We start from the raw sequence: 15,261 nt of genomic DNA on the forward strand, positions 1-15,261 counted from the left end.
GGACGGCAGAGCAGGGGTGGGTCCACCTTTCTGGAAAGCATCTAGCACCAAGATCCTGGGGGACTCGGCGCCAAGGGAACATCCAGGAGTGTGAGCGGAGCTGTCCGAGCCAGGGTGCTGCACAGTTGGGTGAACCCGGCTCCCCAGGAGGCGCCTCCGAACAGCCCCACGGGACGGCTTCCGGGCTATGGAGAGGGGCCTGTGCCAACGTCAGGGGCCAGACAGGACGGAACTGCTGCCATGGCACAACCTCCCGCAATGGCCCCAGAGGCCAGCCTGGCTACTGTGAGCACACAGCCCCCTTTCTTTTTCTTTTTTCACCCTTTTCTAATACTTCTTTTTGTACAAAGATCTTATGCCACTTGCAAAATCTAGAGAAAAGCAATCGATGGCACCCAAGGCAGAGGGCCAGCTCCCCAGGGCTATGGAGTCCACCCCAGCATCCCCCAGCCCAGCTCCCAGCTCCGGGCCCTGCCCTCACACCCTGAAGCCCAGAGCGGGAAAGGGCAGCAGAGCCTGCAGTGTGGCCCTGCACGCACCTGCCACAGGGCCTCTGAACTGCCCGTCCCTCCTGCCAACATGCCCGTCCCCAGACGCCGACATCCACAGTGCCGAGTCAGCCCTCTGCTCAGACGCCACCCCAGAGAGGCTTCCGTCAGTCTTTTCTGAAAGGCACCCCACCCCACCTGCCACCAGATCCACTGGGCGCTGCTTCTTGGCACATGTCATGACCTGACAGTCTCACAGGGATCTGTATGTTCCTACTTTCCTATCCCCCCTCAGCGGGGATAGGAGGAGGCTGAGCCAGGACCTTGTAAAGCAGGGCCTTGTCGGTGGTCAGCAATCACTGGAGGATGAACAGTTGGGTGGTGGCTGGATGGGTAGATGGGGGTGGGTGACTGGCTGGCTGGCCGACTAGGGGGATGAAGGGGCGGGGGACGGATGAATGAATGGGGTGTGGATGGGTGGATGAGTGCGTGGATGGGCGGATAGGTGGGGGGGTGGATAGGTAAGTGGGTAGATGGATGAAAGGAGGTTGGATGGATAGATGAAGACTGAGTGGATGACGGATGGATGGGTGGGCAGGACTTGGGTGGATGGATGATGGATGGATTAATGAAGGATGGATGGAGGGATGGATGCATGGATGACGGATGGATGGACGACAGGTGGATGGATGATGGATGGATGACAGATGGATAGATAGATGGATGATGGAGAGGCGGGTAGATGGACCGGGTGGACCGGTAGGTAGAAGATGGGCGGATGGGTGAGTGGAGGATGGACGAATGGATGAAGGATGGATGGATGAAGACCGGGTGGATGAAGGATGGATGAGTGGGTGGGAGACGGGTGGGTAATGGGGGGATGGGTGGACGATGGAAGGATGGGTGGAAGACGGACGGATGGTGGACGGGATGGACCGGTAGGTAGAAGGTGGGCGGATGGCCGGGTGGAGGATGACCACGCCCCTCCCCAACAGCTTCCGGCGTTCCTGACACAGCCCCCACAAACTCGGCCCATGCCCCTTCCGGCCCCCCTGTGCCCCTGCACCCATCTGGCCTCTTCAGCTGCCTGCTCTTCCCGGCCACACACCATGTTCCTCCTGGACCTCCCAACCCCCACGCTTTGGCTTAAATAGTGCTTCTGCCTGAAGCCCCCTCCTCCTGTTCTCTTCCAGGGACATGTGTCCTCCTCAGTCATGCCGGGAGCCTCCCCTGGCCTCCTAGGACACACCTCCATCACTGCACTGCCCACAGCGTGAGGGACTTGCCACATGTACCCCTGAGCCAGGGGCTGGCCTGGGGACTGGCAGTGCCAGGGGTGAGGGAAGCAGGTGGTGACAGTGATAAGCAGCTCTGTGAACACCCTCCTCCCTTGGGGGGAAGGCCCCAGTTCCCGCCAGGCCCATCTGACCCATCAGGACCCAGCACCAAGCTCTCTCCTGCCCAGTCTCCCCAGTTCTGACCCTTCTTGCCTCTGGGGGCCACCCCACTGTGGGGCCTTTGCACAAACTCTTCCCTGTGACTACATGAGCCCTCACCTCACCCTTAGCCTCCCTGTGTCAAGGACACCCTGATCTGGGTGCCCACACAGGGCCCCTGACCCTGAATCAGAGCACAGCCACTCCAGCCCGGTGCCCTGCCCCATACTTGCTCTCATACTGCTGCAGTGCCTGACATGGGCTGGGCTATGTGCTGGACAAGGAATGGGCACGGGACCCCAGGAGCCCTGCCTCTGCTTCCCATCAGGTCACTCTGGGGCTCGGCCAGCTGCCCGGGCCCTTGGTGGTGCTCCTGCAGCCCTAGACTGTCTGCTCTCGCCTGGCCGGGGGACCTCTAGACCCTCTGGACCCCAGGCCAAGGACTTCCCTGGGAGGGGTGGGGGGCCAGCCAGGTGGCCCCCTGCTGCCCCAGAGCCTGACCCGGGCAGGGAGAGACCCTGCATGGCAGACAGAGGAGGGTCCTTGACCCTAAACCTGAAGCCCACATCCCTCCCCACTGAGTCGGCGCCCCCCACCCCAAGGCCCAGATGAACTTACACATCCGTCTCATCCCACAGGATACAGGTCTGGTTGGTGGTGCCCTGGGAGAGAAGGGAGGAGTCAGGCCACCTGCCCACCCTAAGAGCCCCACCCAAGGGTCACTGCCGGATCCACCCGGACCCCCTGCCTGCGCTGTTCCCCCAGGACAGTCTGAGCAGGACGAACTGAGGCCCAGAGCAGGCAGGGACTGGCTCAGCCTCCCCCCACCCCTGGCGGAGTGGCCTGGGGCAGCCCCTGTCCCCTCTCTGAGTAGGGCTGAGCAGTGGTGGCCGAAGCCCAGCTCTAGATACCAGGTGGGCCAGTCCAGCTTAGTGCGAAATGGGTCAGGGGGCCCCCGTGGGACTCAGCAAACACCCGTCCCGCAGGCCGTGGTGTGATAACAGCCACAAGCGGGGTTCCCACTTGGTGAGGGAGGGAGCCCAGGCGCAGAGAGGTTGAGCAAGGCCCAAGGCCACACAGCGGGAAAGGGCAAACCCGGCTCTTCCCACAGCCCCGGCCTGGCTCTGCCCTGGCCTGGCCGGGCAGGGGCGGCTCCGGCTCTCAGCTGGTCTGAAGGGTCTCTGCACCGGCCGCCCCGAGGAGCCAGGCGTGGAAGGCAGACTTCTCAGCAGAGGACACCTCTCTCTGCCCGAGGGACCAGTCAGGCCAAGGGGCTGGGGCCACTTCAGCTCCCACACGGCCCCAGGGTGTCCCCGGGCAAGCTCCCGCAGCTCTGCCAGCCTCCGTGTCCCCCCCGCCCCGCCCCCGGTCGCTGGGAGTCAGGGCTCTCTCAAGGCTGCGGTGAGGCCGAGACGGGTGAGCACGCCCCCCACGCGGGGTCCGGCGGAGGATCGCGGGCACGCGGCCGCGCACGAGGGCGGCACTCACGTTGTACATGTGGGCGAACTCAATCTCCAAGGGCGTGAGCAGGGAGCGCGGTGGGGGCTTCACGGTCACCGAGATGACCTTGGAGTTGAGGACGGTCGTGTTCCTGGGGGAGAGCCGGGGCCGTGTCGGGGTCGGGAGCCCCAGGCCTGGCCTCCCCCGACCCCCGCGTGCCCGCGGTGCCCACCTCTGCAGGGCCAGGAAGCTGCCCAGGTTTCGGTAGAGCACAGTGCCCACCACAAACACGGACGAGTCATCAGCCTCTGGAAGAGAGCACCGCCTGTCACCCTCCTCCGGCCCCCGGGCCAGGACCCCGCTCGGGCAAGGGACGCAGGGGACTGCCGGGTCCCCTGAGTGACCCTCGAGAGCTGGGGACGGGCAGGGCGCGGTTCCTCTTCCTGGGGACCAGGGTCACCTGCTGTGTGTGACTCCAGGCGAGACCCTTTCCCTCCCCGTGGTGAGGCGGGCCGTTGGTCTATTCGGCCGAGATGGCCCGGGAGTCTCCCAACACAGGGAGGTCGGGAGGGCTTCCTGGAGGAGGGGGCCACCCCGGGAACACCGAGAAGGAACGGATACTGCCCGAGTCCTCGAAGCAGCAGGCCAGACTCCCGACCCTGGACCCTCAGACCCTGCCCTCCCCGCCGGTACCCCGAGGCCCCTCACCTGCCAGCCCCGTGGAGAAGACACTCTTGGACACAGTGACCCTGTCCTCTGGCACCTTGGCCCAGTCGCCCGTGGCCCGCCAGCCCTTCATGGGGAAGCTGATGTCCGTGGCTCCGCTGGCTGGGAGCTTATGGATGCTGAGGACTGGGGCGGGGGCGGGGGCGGGCGGCAGACAACAGAGACAGACACCGGGAGGCAGAGACAGAGACACTGAGAGCCTCAGCCCTGGCACTGGGAGCAGCCCGAGAGCCCAGAGCCATCACGCGGGGGCACTCGCGGCTCAGAGCAGGGGCAGGGCGGCTGCCCGACGCCAACCTCCAGGTGGGGCCCGGGGCCCAGGGCCCTGGCGACTTCCTGGTTCCTTCCGGATCTCGAATGACACCCCCACCCCAGCAGGCGTCCCCTAGCCCTGTGGGGACTCAGCCTAGACCAGCCCCCACGGCCCTGGAAGGTGCCGACAATGGGCTACGCGCCTGGCGTGGCGTCCGACTCGGTGCCCCTCAGACACTGGAGCCCAGCCTCCCCCCTCTGGCTGCGCTCTGTAGGAGGGACAGGGACAGGGACTAAAGGGGACAAGAGATGGGCCAGGAAGGAAGGAAGGTGCCGGCTGTGGAGACTCACACGCCTGGGGAGAGGCCAGAGCAGGGACGGCCGGTGGCCCTGCAGCCTTTCGTCCCCACCTCTCCCTGCCAGGGCCTGAGTGGCCTTCTGAACACCCTTGGCCCCATCAGGCCCCAGGAAGCTGCACCCTCAAAACCCCAGCCCCAGGGGGCTCTGTCCAGCCCCAACCGAGACATCCTGGTAGGACAGGGTGGGGGGGCCCCACCATCTCAGCCCCTTCATTCCAGGCCCACCCATGCCAGGCAGACACACTGCTCCCCTCACCTGGCACCCGTGGCCTGGGTCTGGGTCTTGGGGGCCGGGGGTGCTTTGGGTGTAGAGAGAAGGGGAAGGGCTTAGAGCCAACAGTCTCCCCTGCCCAGCTGTCACCTGGCCCTCCCCCATCCCCAGACCAGCCGATTCCCTCCCCGACACCTTTGCTCATGCAGCAACGCGCACGCTCCCGAGCTCCAGGCCTGGCTACCCTGCCCCCCCTGCCACTAGCCGTGCCCTCCCTGCACCTGTGCGGTCAGCTCTGGGCCCCGGGCATCCTCCCTGCCAGAGGCCCTGGGACAGGGCCTGGGACCCCTTCTCTGGGTGCCCAGCCCAGCACGCAGCTGACCCTTGGTCGCCAAGTCCCTCGCCAACACAAGAACAGGTGAGCAAACCCATCCACGCCAGATGCTTCCAGGCACCAGCTGTGGGCGAGGTCTGTTCTAAAGCTGCGGGTCAGGGGAGGGGGAGCCAGACCCGCTCTCGGAGCTGTGTGTGTGGGGGGGGTGACCTGGTTAGAGAAGAAATAGGTGGTTTGCAGTCTGTGATGGCCCTGGAGTGGTGGTGGCGGGGGAGGGTGTCCCTGGCTAAGGCCCTGGAGGTGGTCAGGCTGCTGGGATCCGTAGGGTAAGCATCCAGCAGCGGGGTGCAGGGAGGGTGTGGGTTTTGGGGTCACCAGGTGCCTGGGGTGTGGGGGGGTTGGGTAGCAGGTGCCTGAGCGCCCCTCCAGGGCCACGGGCAATGCTGGGCGCCCTGGGAGCCAGCCTCCACGGCGAGGCCCGAGCCAGGAGGGCCGAGGGTCTGCAGCAGTCAGCCCAGCCCGCACAGCCACCACTCCCATCTCACCTAGAGAAAGGCCCAGTCCAGCGGGGGAGAGAAGGAGGGGCGAGGCCGCCCCAGCCGGCCTGGAGCCACCACTGACCCACCTGCCTGGGGACTTCCACTAGCACCGGACCCCCAGGCCTGCATCTCCCCGATCCCCTGGCCTTGGAGGTCACTCCAGCCCTGGGGTCCTGACTCTAAGGCAGAGAGGCAGTGCCGGGGCTCCGGGAACCTCGGGCTTAGCTCGTCCCAGCCCGGGCATGTCCCCAGGTGTGTGCTAAGGCAGCACAGCCGGCCTAGGGCATGTTACCAGAGGCCCGAGTGTCTCCACGAGGGAGGCGACAGCCCTCCTCCTTGGTACTGCCTGGACCACAGCCGGGCCAGCGTCCACTCCCAGGGTCCCCACTGCGGGGGGACCGTGACAACAGAGGTTGTCTGGGGAGGCGCCGAGACAGGGAAGGTTTGACAAGCGTGGCCCCAGAGAGCTGTTTAAGGGGGCACTGGTGACGACCACGAACGACCCTTGTAGGTACGTGTGCCGACAGCCACCACCGACCCCCGAGGCCCCAGGCGCACTCTGCTCTCTGCGGCCTCTGAGACCACGTGACCGCCGGCCCATTTCAGGGCCTCGTCCAAGGCCACGGCTCTGGGAGCAGCCGGGCCCCGTGACAGACACACAGCAGAGGACCACGCAGGGCCGCCTTCAAATCTGTGCGGTCCCAACGCAGAGAGGGCCCCGGGGGTGCCGAGCAGAAGCAGGCCCCCAGCCCCAGGGAGGCGGGACCACGGGGCGGGCAGTGGCCTGGGGATCCCAGGGTGCCTGTGACCCGAGGTCTCTGGGACCTTGTCTGGGGGACCCCCGCCCCCCCGAAGCTGACCCCTCCTGGGTTCCATCAGACCCCTGTCAGGGGACTGCACCCCTGGAAACACGCGATTTATCTTAGAACTCGGCCTGAGGGCCCCCGCAGAGGGCCTCTGGCCGCTGGCTGGCTGCTGAGGAAACAGGCCGAAGGGGCGGGCTTACCCAGGTTGTCTGTCACCTGGTACGCGTCCCGCAAGTCCTTCATGCGGAAGCCAATGACATCCACGAAGTCCTCCACCAGCCGGAAGAGCTCCTTGGCATTGGGGCCCATCTGGGGGAGGGGGAAGGCAGGAGTCAGGGCGCCTCGGCGACGGCGGGCAGCGGCCCCGTCAAGAAGGGGACCACCAGAGCTACGCGATGTCGCCAAGGACCCCTGTGCCCCAGCAGGGACACAGCCTCTGCCTCCTCGGGCCTCCCTCCCCCACCTCATCTGTTCCCTCTCTGTCGGGGTCCTGTCATCACGCCCCCCACGCAGGGCCCTGGACGGACAGCAAGCAGATGGGGCCTGAGTCTTCATCGCCATTTGGTGACGAGAATCCTGACCCCAGAAGGGCTACTGTGCTCCGGCCCCACGGCCGGGGTCCCGCAGGAGGAGAGCAGTGGTCTCTGGGCACCGTGGGCCACACCGGGAGCCGCCCCGGGCACGGGCACAGTGGCAGGCTCCGGGGTGGTCTGGGAGGCGGGGCGTCAGCCCGCGCTCCCCGATGAGAAAGCTGCCACGTGCCACATGCACCAGCGCCTAGGCCTCTTCTCACAGCCCTCCCTGAGCCCCCGTGGGGCCCTCTGTCCTCTGACGACGGGAAACCGAGGCCCGAAAGATAAGCCACGGCCTCAAAGTCACCAGACTGGCAGGGGCCGGGCTGGGATCTGAGGCCGGGACCCCACCCTGGGTGACCTGGGCCTTAGTGGGGCCCAGAGATGCCCATGCCCAGCCTGCTGCTCCGACCACAAGGCCCCAGCCTCTTCCCTACCAGCTGGGCCTCTTCCCACTTGTCTCGGTTCTCCTCTGCCAGCAGGTTGCTGATGATCTGGACAAAGTTCTGGAAGGAAGAGGAAGAAAGGGCAGTGAGCAGAGACCACGGCACCAGAATCACAGCTCCGTGGGGGACCAGGGTCAGGGTCAGCGTGGGACCGGGGTCAGGGTTCAGAGCGGGACCGGGGTCAGAGTTCAGGGTGGGACTGGGGTCAGGATCAGAGGGAGACCGGGGTTGGGGTTCAGAGTGGGACTGGGGTCAGGGTTCAGAGAGGGACGGGGTCAGGATTCAGAATGGGACCGGAGTCAGGGCTCCATGTGGGACCGGGGTCAGGGCTCCGTGTGGGACCAGGGTCAGGGTTCAGAGAGGGACCGGGGTCAGAGTTCAGAGTGGGACTGGGGTCAGGATCAGAGGGAGACCGGGGTCGGAGTTCAGAGTGGGACCAGGGTCAGGATCAGAGTGGGACCGGGGTCAGGGCTCCGTGTGGGACCGGGGTCAGAGTTCAGAGTGGGACCGAGGTCAGGGTTCAGAGAGGGACCGGGGTCAGGGTTCCGAGTGGGACCGGGGCCAGGGCTCCGTGTGGGACCGGGGTCAGGGTTCAGAGTGGGACTGGGGTCAGGATCAGAGGGAGACCGGGGTCAGGGTTCAGAGAGGGACCGGGGTCAGGGTTCCGTGTGGGACCGGGGCCAGGGCTCCGTGTGGGACCGGGGCCAGGGCTCCGTCTGAGGGCGGGATGGGCCGGCGCCCCCGGCCGCCCACCTGCACGTCCCCCGGCGTGGGGCTGTAATACGCCCTCCGGAAGATCTCGGTCATGTTCCTGAGGACGTCGATGGTGGAGAGCAGGTCCCCGCTGTAGCTGGTCCCGTCCTGGGAGATCTCCACCAGCGTCTGGATGACCTCGGAGACGCCCTCCCCGGGCAGCCCACGCTGAGCCTTCGCCAGGTGCTCCCGCGTCTGGGGAGATGCGGGGTGGATGCCGTGACTCTGCAGGGGCCAAGGACCTCCCACGCCCAGAGGGTCCTCTGCAGCCCCCAGCCGGTGGCCACGGCTGACCCAGGTCCACCGCGCGCCGCTGGGACCCGGGCTAAGGCAGCCGACTGCCAGCCCAGGACGTGCGGGAGACTCCAGGGCCAGGCTCACCATCATCTGGATGTTGCGGTAGTCGATGGAGACGCAGCGGATGTAGGTGGGCGGCTCCCAGTGGGCAATGCCCTCCTCGTCCAGCTCACAGCGGCGCAGGATGAGGCCTGGGGAACGGGGCTCAGCTCTTCTCCCTCCTCCCGCCAGGGCTCCTGCCCCGCAGGCCCCTCGGATGGGACCCTCCAGCCCTGGACACAGGCCCTCACCCCTGGCCTCATTCCCAGAGCAGAGCCGGCACGGGGGCCAGGCCTCCCTCGGTTTCTTTCATTCAAAACATTTCTGAACAGATGTTGCAGGTCAAGGCCTGGGCCCTGGCAGGAGCCAAACCTTCAGGGATCGCACCTGTGGCTGGCAGGGCCCTTGGCCAAGTGGGGGGCTTCAGGGTTCAGCCCAGGGCCTCTCGGCAGAGCCCCTTCCCATCTGGAGCCCTGGGGAGAACCAACAACCAGGCCCCACCCAGGGCCCCCATGGGGTCAGGAGCACAGCTGGGTCCCTGCCCAGTCCACGCGGGATCAGAGGCGTAGCTGGTCCCCTGTCTACTGCACCCAGGGGGGCCAGGGGCCCAAGGGCCTGGCTGTGTTGTGGACACTGGGCAGCCTTGGAGCTGAATGGCATCAGATGTCAAGAGCCTTAAACAGGGCACGGCCTGTGGCCCAGAGCTTTGCTCCCACGGAACCTCGCACAGCTGTGCACACACACTGGGGTGACGACCCCAAGGAACTGTCAGAACCCTGACACCCAATGGGAGCCACGGGGCAGGACAGGACCCCTGCTCCACGGCACAGGGCAGAATGAAAATGAGGGGAGATAAGGGCCACACGTGCAGACAAAAGGCCAGAGAAGTCACCCCATCCTCTGACTTGTGCTTTCTTCACTTTACTTCCCTGGATCTGCAATATTCTACCCAGAACGTGGATGATTCTGCAGACGAAGCAGGGAGCAGGGCTTGCAACCGCGGCTGGGAATGCACAGCTGCCGCCACGGGGCTCAGCCCTGTCGGGGTGGGGAGCCCACCGCCAACTTATTTTACAGAAGCCAAACAGAGGCTCAGAGAGGGTGAGTCGGCTCCCGAACGTCACAGAGCAAACAAGGGTCCACAAAGGCACACATTTCTCCGACGCGCTGAGCTCCTACTGGGAGCCCATCCTGCTTCTCCCACACCCCCCATCACTCCGCAGGGCTGCACAGAGCTTAAGACCACCGTGGGCAAAGCTGACTTCCCGATCACTGGCCCTCAAAACCCAGGCTGAGTGTGTGGACTCCTCTGTGCCTCGATTCCCACATGTGAGTGGGCGCTGGCTCCCGGTGAGGTGAGCGCTCAGGACCCGGCGGCCCCAGGCCCCTGGCCAACCTGCCCCAGCTTCTGCATGCACAGCACGCTCACAACCCCTGGGCAGGCCTGTGGGGGCATCTCAGGGTCTCATCCCTCTCTGTGAGGGAGGGTCGGGGCCCCCAGCACACCCGTCCCGTAGGCCCTCACCTGTAGCATTGCGAGGACACCGGACCGCAGCCACCTCTCCCGCCGGGGTCTCCTTCCAGACCACAGCACCAAAGCTGTCCTCATCGCAGATCTCATGGGGCTCTGCCAAGGGGCCAGAGATGTGAGTGGGGGCGGGATACAGGAGGAGGGACCCAGAGCCGGCAGCAGGGTCGGGAAGGCCGAGACCCCACCAGGACACCTACTGTCATAAGAGGGAGTCATTCCCCAGCGGAGCTAAGCCCCATGCCCGTCCCCAGTCATTCAGGATGCCCTTCCCCAGGGTCCCACTGGGGCAGGGGGGACACTCACCCGGACACCGCTGGGCGCTGCACTGCCGGTACTCATCTTGCGGGCCCTGGCAGGCTACTCCCCCGAAGAAGGGGCCCAAGCAGGCACGCTCCCGCCGCTGTGTGCCACCCCCACACGTGACACTGCAGCCGCCCCATGACGCCCAGGCCTGCCACTTGCCATCCACTGTGGGAAACAGCCACGCACAGAGGCACAGGGATGGGGCAAGAAGGGGGCAGCACAGGAGCCACAGGCAGGCAGACCCAGGGGTGCAGCGGGGGGATGGCAGGAGGAGAAGGAAGATGAGATGGGGGGGCAGAGCTCAGCTCCACAGAGGAGAAAACACATGCCTCTCGTGCACTGGTCCCCCGTGACCACCCACTGTGCCCCCACATCTTGGGGCCACGGGCAAGGGCCCACCATGAGCCCCCATGGGGTCTTGCCCCTCCCAAGTGGCTCATGCCCCCCAGGTCCCCTGCCCGCAGGCCCCGGGGCATGGCCCTGACCTGGACACTGTTGCAGGAAGCAGTCTCGCGTCTCCACCCAGTGGCCCTGGCACTCGGCGCCCCCGTACGAAGGCCCGTTACACTCCCGTGTGCGCTGCTGCCGGCCCTGGGAGCAGCTGGCGGAGCACGTGCTCCAGCTTGACCACTCATTCCAGTTTCCATCCACTGCCCGGCCCGGGGGAGGAAGGGGACAGGAAGCCAGCGTGAACACCCAGGGCCCACCGCACCCAGCCGGGGGCATGGGCGTGAACACCTCTGGGGCCCACTGTGGCGCTGTGAGGTCTGCGGGCCATGCGTGTGACACCCACGGGGGCCCAAACGCCCACGGTGCATGAGCAAGAATGCCCAGGTCCCAAACCTCCAGCCTGATCACTGACTGAGGTTCCAACCTCCGAAGCCCCGGGAGGTGGGGCTGGGTGGGCAAAGCCAGGCCCTTCCTTTCTCTCCCTGTCCCACCGGGCCCAGGGCCCTCCCTCTCACCTACCAGGGCACAGAGCAATGTTGCAGAACTTGGTTTGCTTCTCCGGGCCCTCACAGGGGTTGCCTCCAAACTGGGGGGGCCGGCAGGTGCGGGTGCGGTCCCGGAAGCCGCGGCCGCAGGTGCTGGAGCACAGGCTCCAAGGCGACCACTCGTCCCAGGCTCCATGCACTACGGAGCGAAGCGAACGGAACCCTGGGCCACCCTGGCCTGGCCCCGCCCACAGGGGAGTCTCCCGCCCCGCCCCCTGCTGCTGCTGCCCCGCCCTCGCCCCGCCCCTCGCCCCCGCCCACCTGGGCACACGGCGGAGTTGTTGCACAGCCGCTGCTCCCGCAGGGGCCCGCTGCACTGCGTGCTGTACGAGGAAGACACGCAGAAGCGCGTGCGGGTCTGCCAGCCCTCGCCGCAGGTGCTGGAGCACACGCTCCACGGGGACCACTCCTCCGCCGCGGGGTCACCTGTGGGCCAGACCTGCAGCATCACAGGCCTGCTGCTGCCCCTGCTCTGGGGGCTGCGGTCAGACCCTCAGCCCTGGAACCTTTTCTTCTCCGCAGGCCCTTCTGCCTCATGCCAGTCGCCCTAAATCCCGTGTGCTTGGAGACAGGCGCCTGGCACCTGAGAGGTTAGTCTAATTACGGTAAATGAACACAGTCATTACTTAGAACCAGCAGCAATTAATAACACATAGCTCTTGCGCAAAGACCTGGTACCCTGGAACCGCCTTTCCCGGCTTCCCAGAGGTTTAGCGCCTTTTCGGTGAGCCCCGCCCTGCCACCGCCACTCACCTGTCTGCGGGGCCGGGAACCCAAACTGCTGCAGCTCGTCCCCCAGCTCCTCCCGCCGCCGGGCATCCGTGGACCGCAGGGACTGGCTCCGGGAGTTGGTGCGCCCCGCGGCTGCAGGGTGGCTCAGGTGAGCGTCCAGGCCGTGGCCTGTAGCTCTTGAGGGGCGCCCTCAGCCTTCCGTCCCTCAGCCCCCAACTGCAGTGGGGCGGGGCCTGCCAGCACCAGAGCCACCTGGCCTCCCTGGAGATTTGGGAAACCAGGGACCAGGGCACCCAGGCCTGGTGCCAATCCCTGTCTGGTCCTGTAGGTCGAGTCTCCTCTGCCCTCCGCCCCTCCCTCTCTTCCTCCCGGCCTGCAGGCGTCACCTGCAGAGCAGCAGGTCTCAGCGGCTATTGCTCTCCCCCTGCTCAGCAGCGCCCCAGCGATCCTGCCTCCCTTGGCCCAGCCCTGACACCCCGGGGTCCTCCCCAGGCTTCTGAGATGAGCGCCTCTCCCCAGGAAACTTATCGGGGGAAAAAATAACCCGAAGAATGACAACCTCATTATAACTTGATTTAACTTTATGGAAGCAGCTAAAATATGCATGAGGTCATTAGAGAGCCTTATTAGATAAATACATTCTGGAGGCAGGACTGAGCTGCGGCAGGGGGTCTGGCCAGGGCTGGGATGGGGTGGAGGGACAAGCCCCACAGCCGCCTTCCGCTTGCACCCCCAAGTTGCCAACCCACAGATGCTAAGAAAGCCCTAGCCAGTCCCACCTAACACCGGGTCCCACTCCCTCCTGGGCCCTTACTTCCACCGGTCCCCGCCTGCCTGGACCAGTTATAGGCCCCGCCCCTGGCCTGGCTCTCCCACCCCGACCCCAGGCCAGGCCCCGCCCCTCGTGGTCCAGGCCCTTCTAGGCCCGGCTTGTGCCCAGCGCTCTCCCTCGTCAGGCCAGGCCCTGCCCCCAGCCCTTTTCCCCACCGGGCCAGCCGGGCCCCTCCATCTGGCCCCGCCCCGGGCCCGCCCGTCCGCGAACTCACGGCCACAGGCCTTGCGGTTGCACAGGCGGCCCTCCTCCAGCACCCCCTCGCAGCCGCCGCCCTCCACGCCGGGCGCGGGCAGGCAGGTGCGCGTCCGCGTCTGCAGGCCTCCTCCGCAGTCCCGCGTGCACTCGCCCCACAGGGACCACAGCTTCCAGCCGCCTGGGGGAAACCAGAGAGCAGGTCAGGGCAGAGAGCAGGTCAGGGCCGGGAACGAAGGCAAAAGACTTTGGTGTCTTTCAGGGGGTGACCCCTGGGGTCTCCTAGACAGGGATCTGGGGCGCAGCGCCCCCGCGAAAAGACTCGCAGCGTGGAGATCTCCGAGTAGCAACCAGCCCGGAACGCTGGCCGCTGGACCGTGTGCTAGGAGAGTTTGGGCTAGTGATGGGGCATGAAACATAGGCCGACAGGGCAGCAGGGAAAGTTGGGGTCTGGTGCCCGCCCAACCGTCCTCTGGAGCCTGGATGCTCTCCAGCTGTCTACTGACATGTGAGCCTGGCTCTCCCCGGGCTTAGAATCCAGGTCCCCAGGGTGGGGGCTGGACACAGCGCTGGAGGCTGGGGTGGGTCTGAACAATGAATGAATGAGAGAATGAATGAATGAAAGACCCCCGCCCACCCAAGGGCTGCATTATACCAAGGGCCCTGTGACAAGGGTGGGGGCAGAGGGGTCTCTTCTGCCAGGGCCCCCATGCCTGGCCCCCATCCCCACCCCCTGCCGAACCCCCTCCTCAGGGCCCTCATCCCCCCCCCCCATGATCTGTGTGCTCTTTCCCTCACCCGACACAGGGACACCTGAGGTGACCAAGGTCCCACACCTGGTGGCCAAGTGGGGTCTCCCACCCAAGGCCCTGCCAGGTGGAGCCTCCCCCAGACCCAGCAGGGATGGGCTGCTGAGGGTCTCAGGCCCCTCCAGCCACCCTCCTTCGGCCCTCTCATGGGTCTTCTCCATCCTGGCTCTGTCCCCCAGTAGTCATGACCCTGTACCCCTGAGGACACTAAGAGGGACAGCCTCAAAGTACTGGGGAGCCATTGCGGGGTGAGGGGCAGGGAGGCCATACATCTGGGGCCAGAGCTGGGGGCTGCAGTGATGGGCTCAGCAAGGGGCCGCTTCATCTGGGCTTTCCGTCCAAGGGCCATGCTCACGGTGCCCGGGTCACTCCCGCTGCGAGGGACAGCGGTGCCGCCATCCCATTTGTTCTTGGAAACGCCAGGGCCCTGAACTCCCAGCAAAGTAGAGTCAAGGGAGGTTCAATAAGGGCACATAGCCTCATCAGGTGCCAACTATGTGCCAGGCACAGGCCAGGCACCCTGCACGCGGCTCCCTGACAGGGCACCTGTGTACAAGGTGGCAAGGAGGTGGCACTGCCAAGACTCAGCATTGGGCCCCGCACTAGAGCTGGGCCCCTGCTCCAGCTCACCGGGGGTTGGAGCAGGGGAGGCAGACTGGCCAAGGGCAGGCACACCTGGCCCAGCAGGAGGGCCCCTGATGCCTCTTGGATTCTGGCTCATCTGCGGCCTGGGGGAGCCGACCCACGTCATGGGGTGAGAACAAGGACTGCGCAGATCCCGGAGGGTGGGCACCAGGGTCCAAGGACCAGGTTCACCAACCAGGCACCACGGTCGGTGGTCAAGTCCAGTCCACCCTGGCTTCACACTCCTCACGGGAGGAGGGGCGCTGCTTCCCAGGCCTGATGCCTGTGCGGCTAAGTGGCAGGAAATGTCTGGGAGACGCCAGGTGTGGGCGAGCCACTGGGTCAGAGGTGATGCCGGAGAACTCGCTTTGATTTGCAGCAAGTCCGCCAGGCGGCTCTGTTCTGCCGAGGGCCACCTGGAAGGTGCCAGCGCCCCCTCCCAACGGTCCCTGCGCCTGTGCTGGGAACCGGCCAGCAGGGGGCGCCATTAGCAAATGAATGGGAGGCGGGGGAGGGAGCCCGACTCCTCCAGTTTGGAAGGC

At 66.0% G+C, this 15,261-nt stretch overlaps 1 protein-coding gene across 1 annotated transcript in view; it reads right to left on the reverse strand.

Annotated features, from left to right (window-relative positions):
- ADGRB1 (adhesion G protein-coupled receptor B1) overlaps positions 1-15,261 on the reverse strand; it is a 61,896-nt gene that overhangs the window by 37,771 nt on the left and 8,864 nt on the right. Inside the window, exons 2-16 of the mRNA XM_047783133.1 lie at positions 13,306-13,467; positions 12,281-12,391; positions 11,789-11,953; positions 11,502-11,666; positions 11,018-11,182; positions 10,533-10,697; positions 10,224-10,325; positions 8,744-8,850; positions 8,363-8,557; positions 7,601-7,669; positions 6,792-6,900; positions 4,073-4,216; positions 3,597-3,672; positions 3,413-3,515; positions 2,543-2,586 (exon numbers count right to left, since the gene is read on the reverse strand). Coding sequence (XP_047639089.1) covers positions 2,543-2,586; positions 3,413-3,515; positions 3,597-3,672; positions 4,073-4,216; positions 6,792-6,900; positions 7,601-7,669; positions 8,363-8,557; positions 8,744-8,850; positions 10,224-10,325; positions 10,533-10,697; positions 11,018-11,182; positions 11,502-11,666; positions 11,789-11,953; positions 12,281-12,391; positions 13,306-13,467 — 1,882 coding nt within the window. The remainder of the gene's footprint in view (positions 1-2,542; positions 2,587-3,412; positions 3,516-3,596; positions 3,673-4,072; positions 4,217-6,791; positions 6,901-7,600; positions 7,670-8,362; positions 8,558-8,743; positions 8,851-10,223; positions 10,326-10,532; positions 10,698-11,017; positions 11,183-11,501; positions 11,667-11,788; positions 11,954-12,280; positions 12,392-13,305; positions 13,468-15,261) is intronic.

This window comes from Phacochoerus africanus, chromosome 6 (assembly GCF_016906955.1).
Source record: "Phacochoerus africanus isolate WHEZ1 chromosome 6, ROS_Pafr_v1, whole genome shotgun sequence".
In the NCBI taxonomy this organism is placed as follows: Eukaryota; Metazoa; Chordata; class Mammalia; order Artiodactyla; family Suidae; genus Phacochoerus; species Phacochoerus africanus.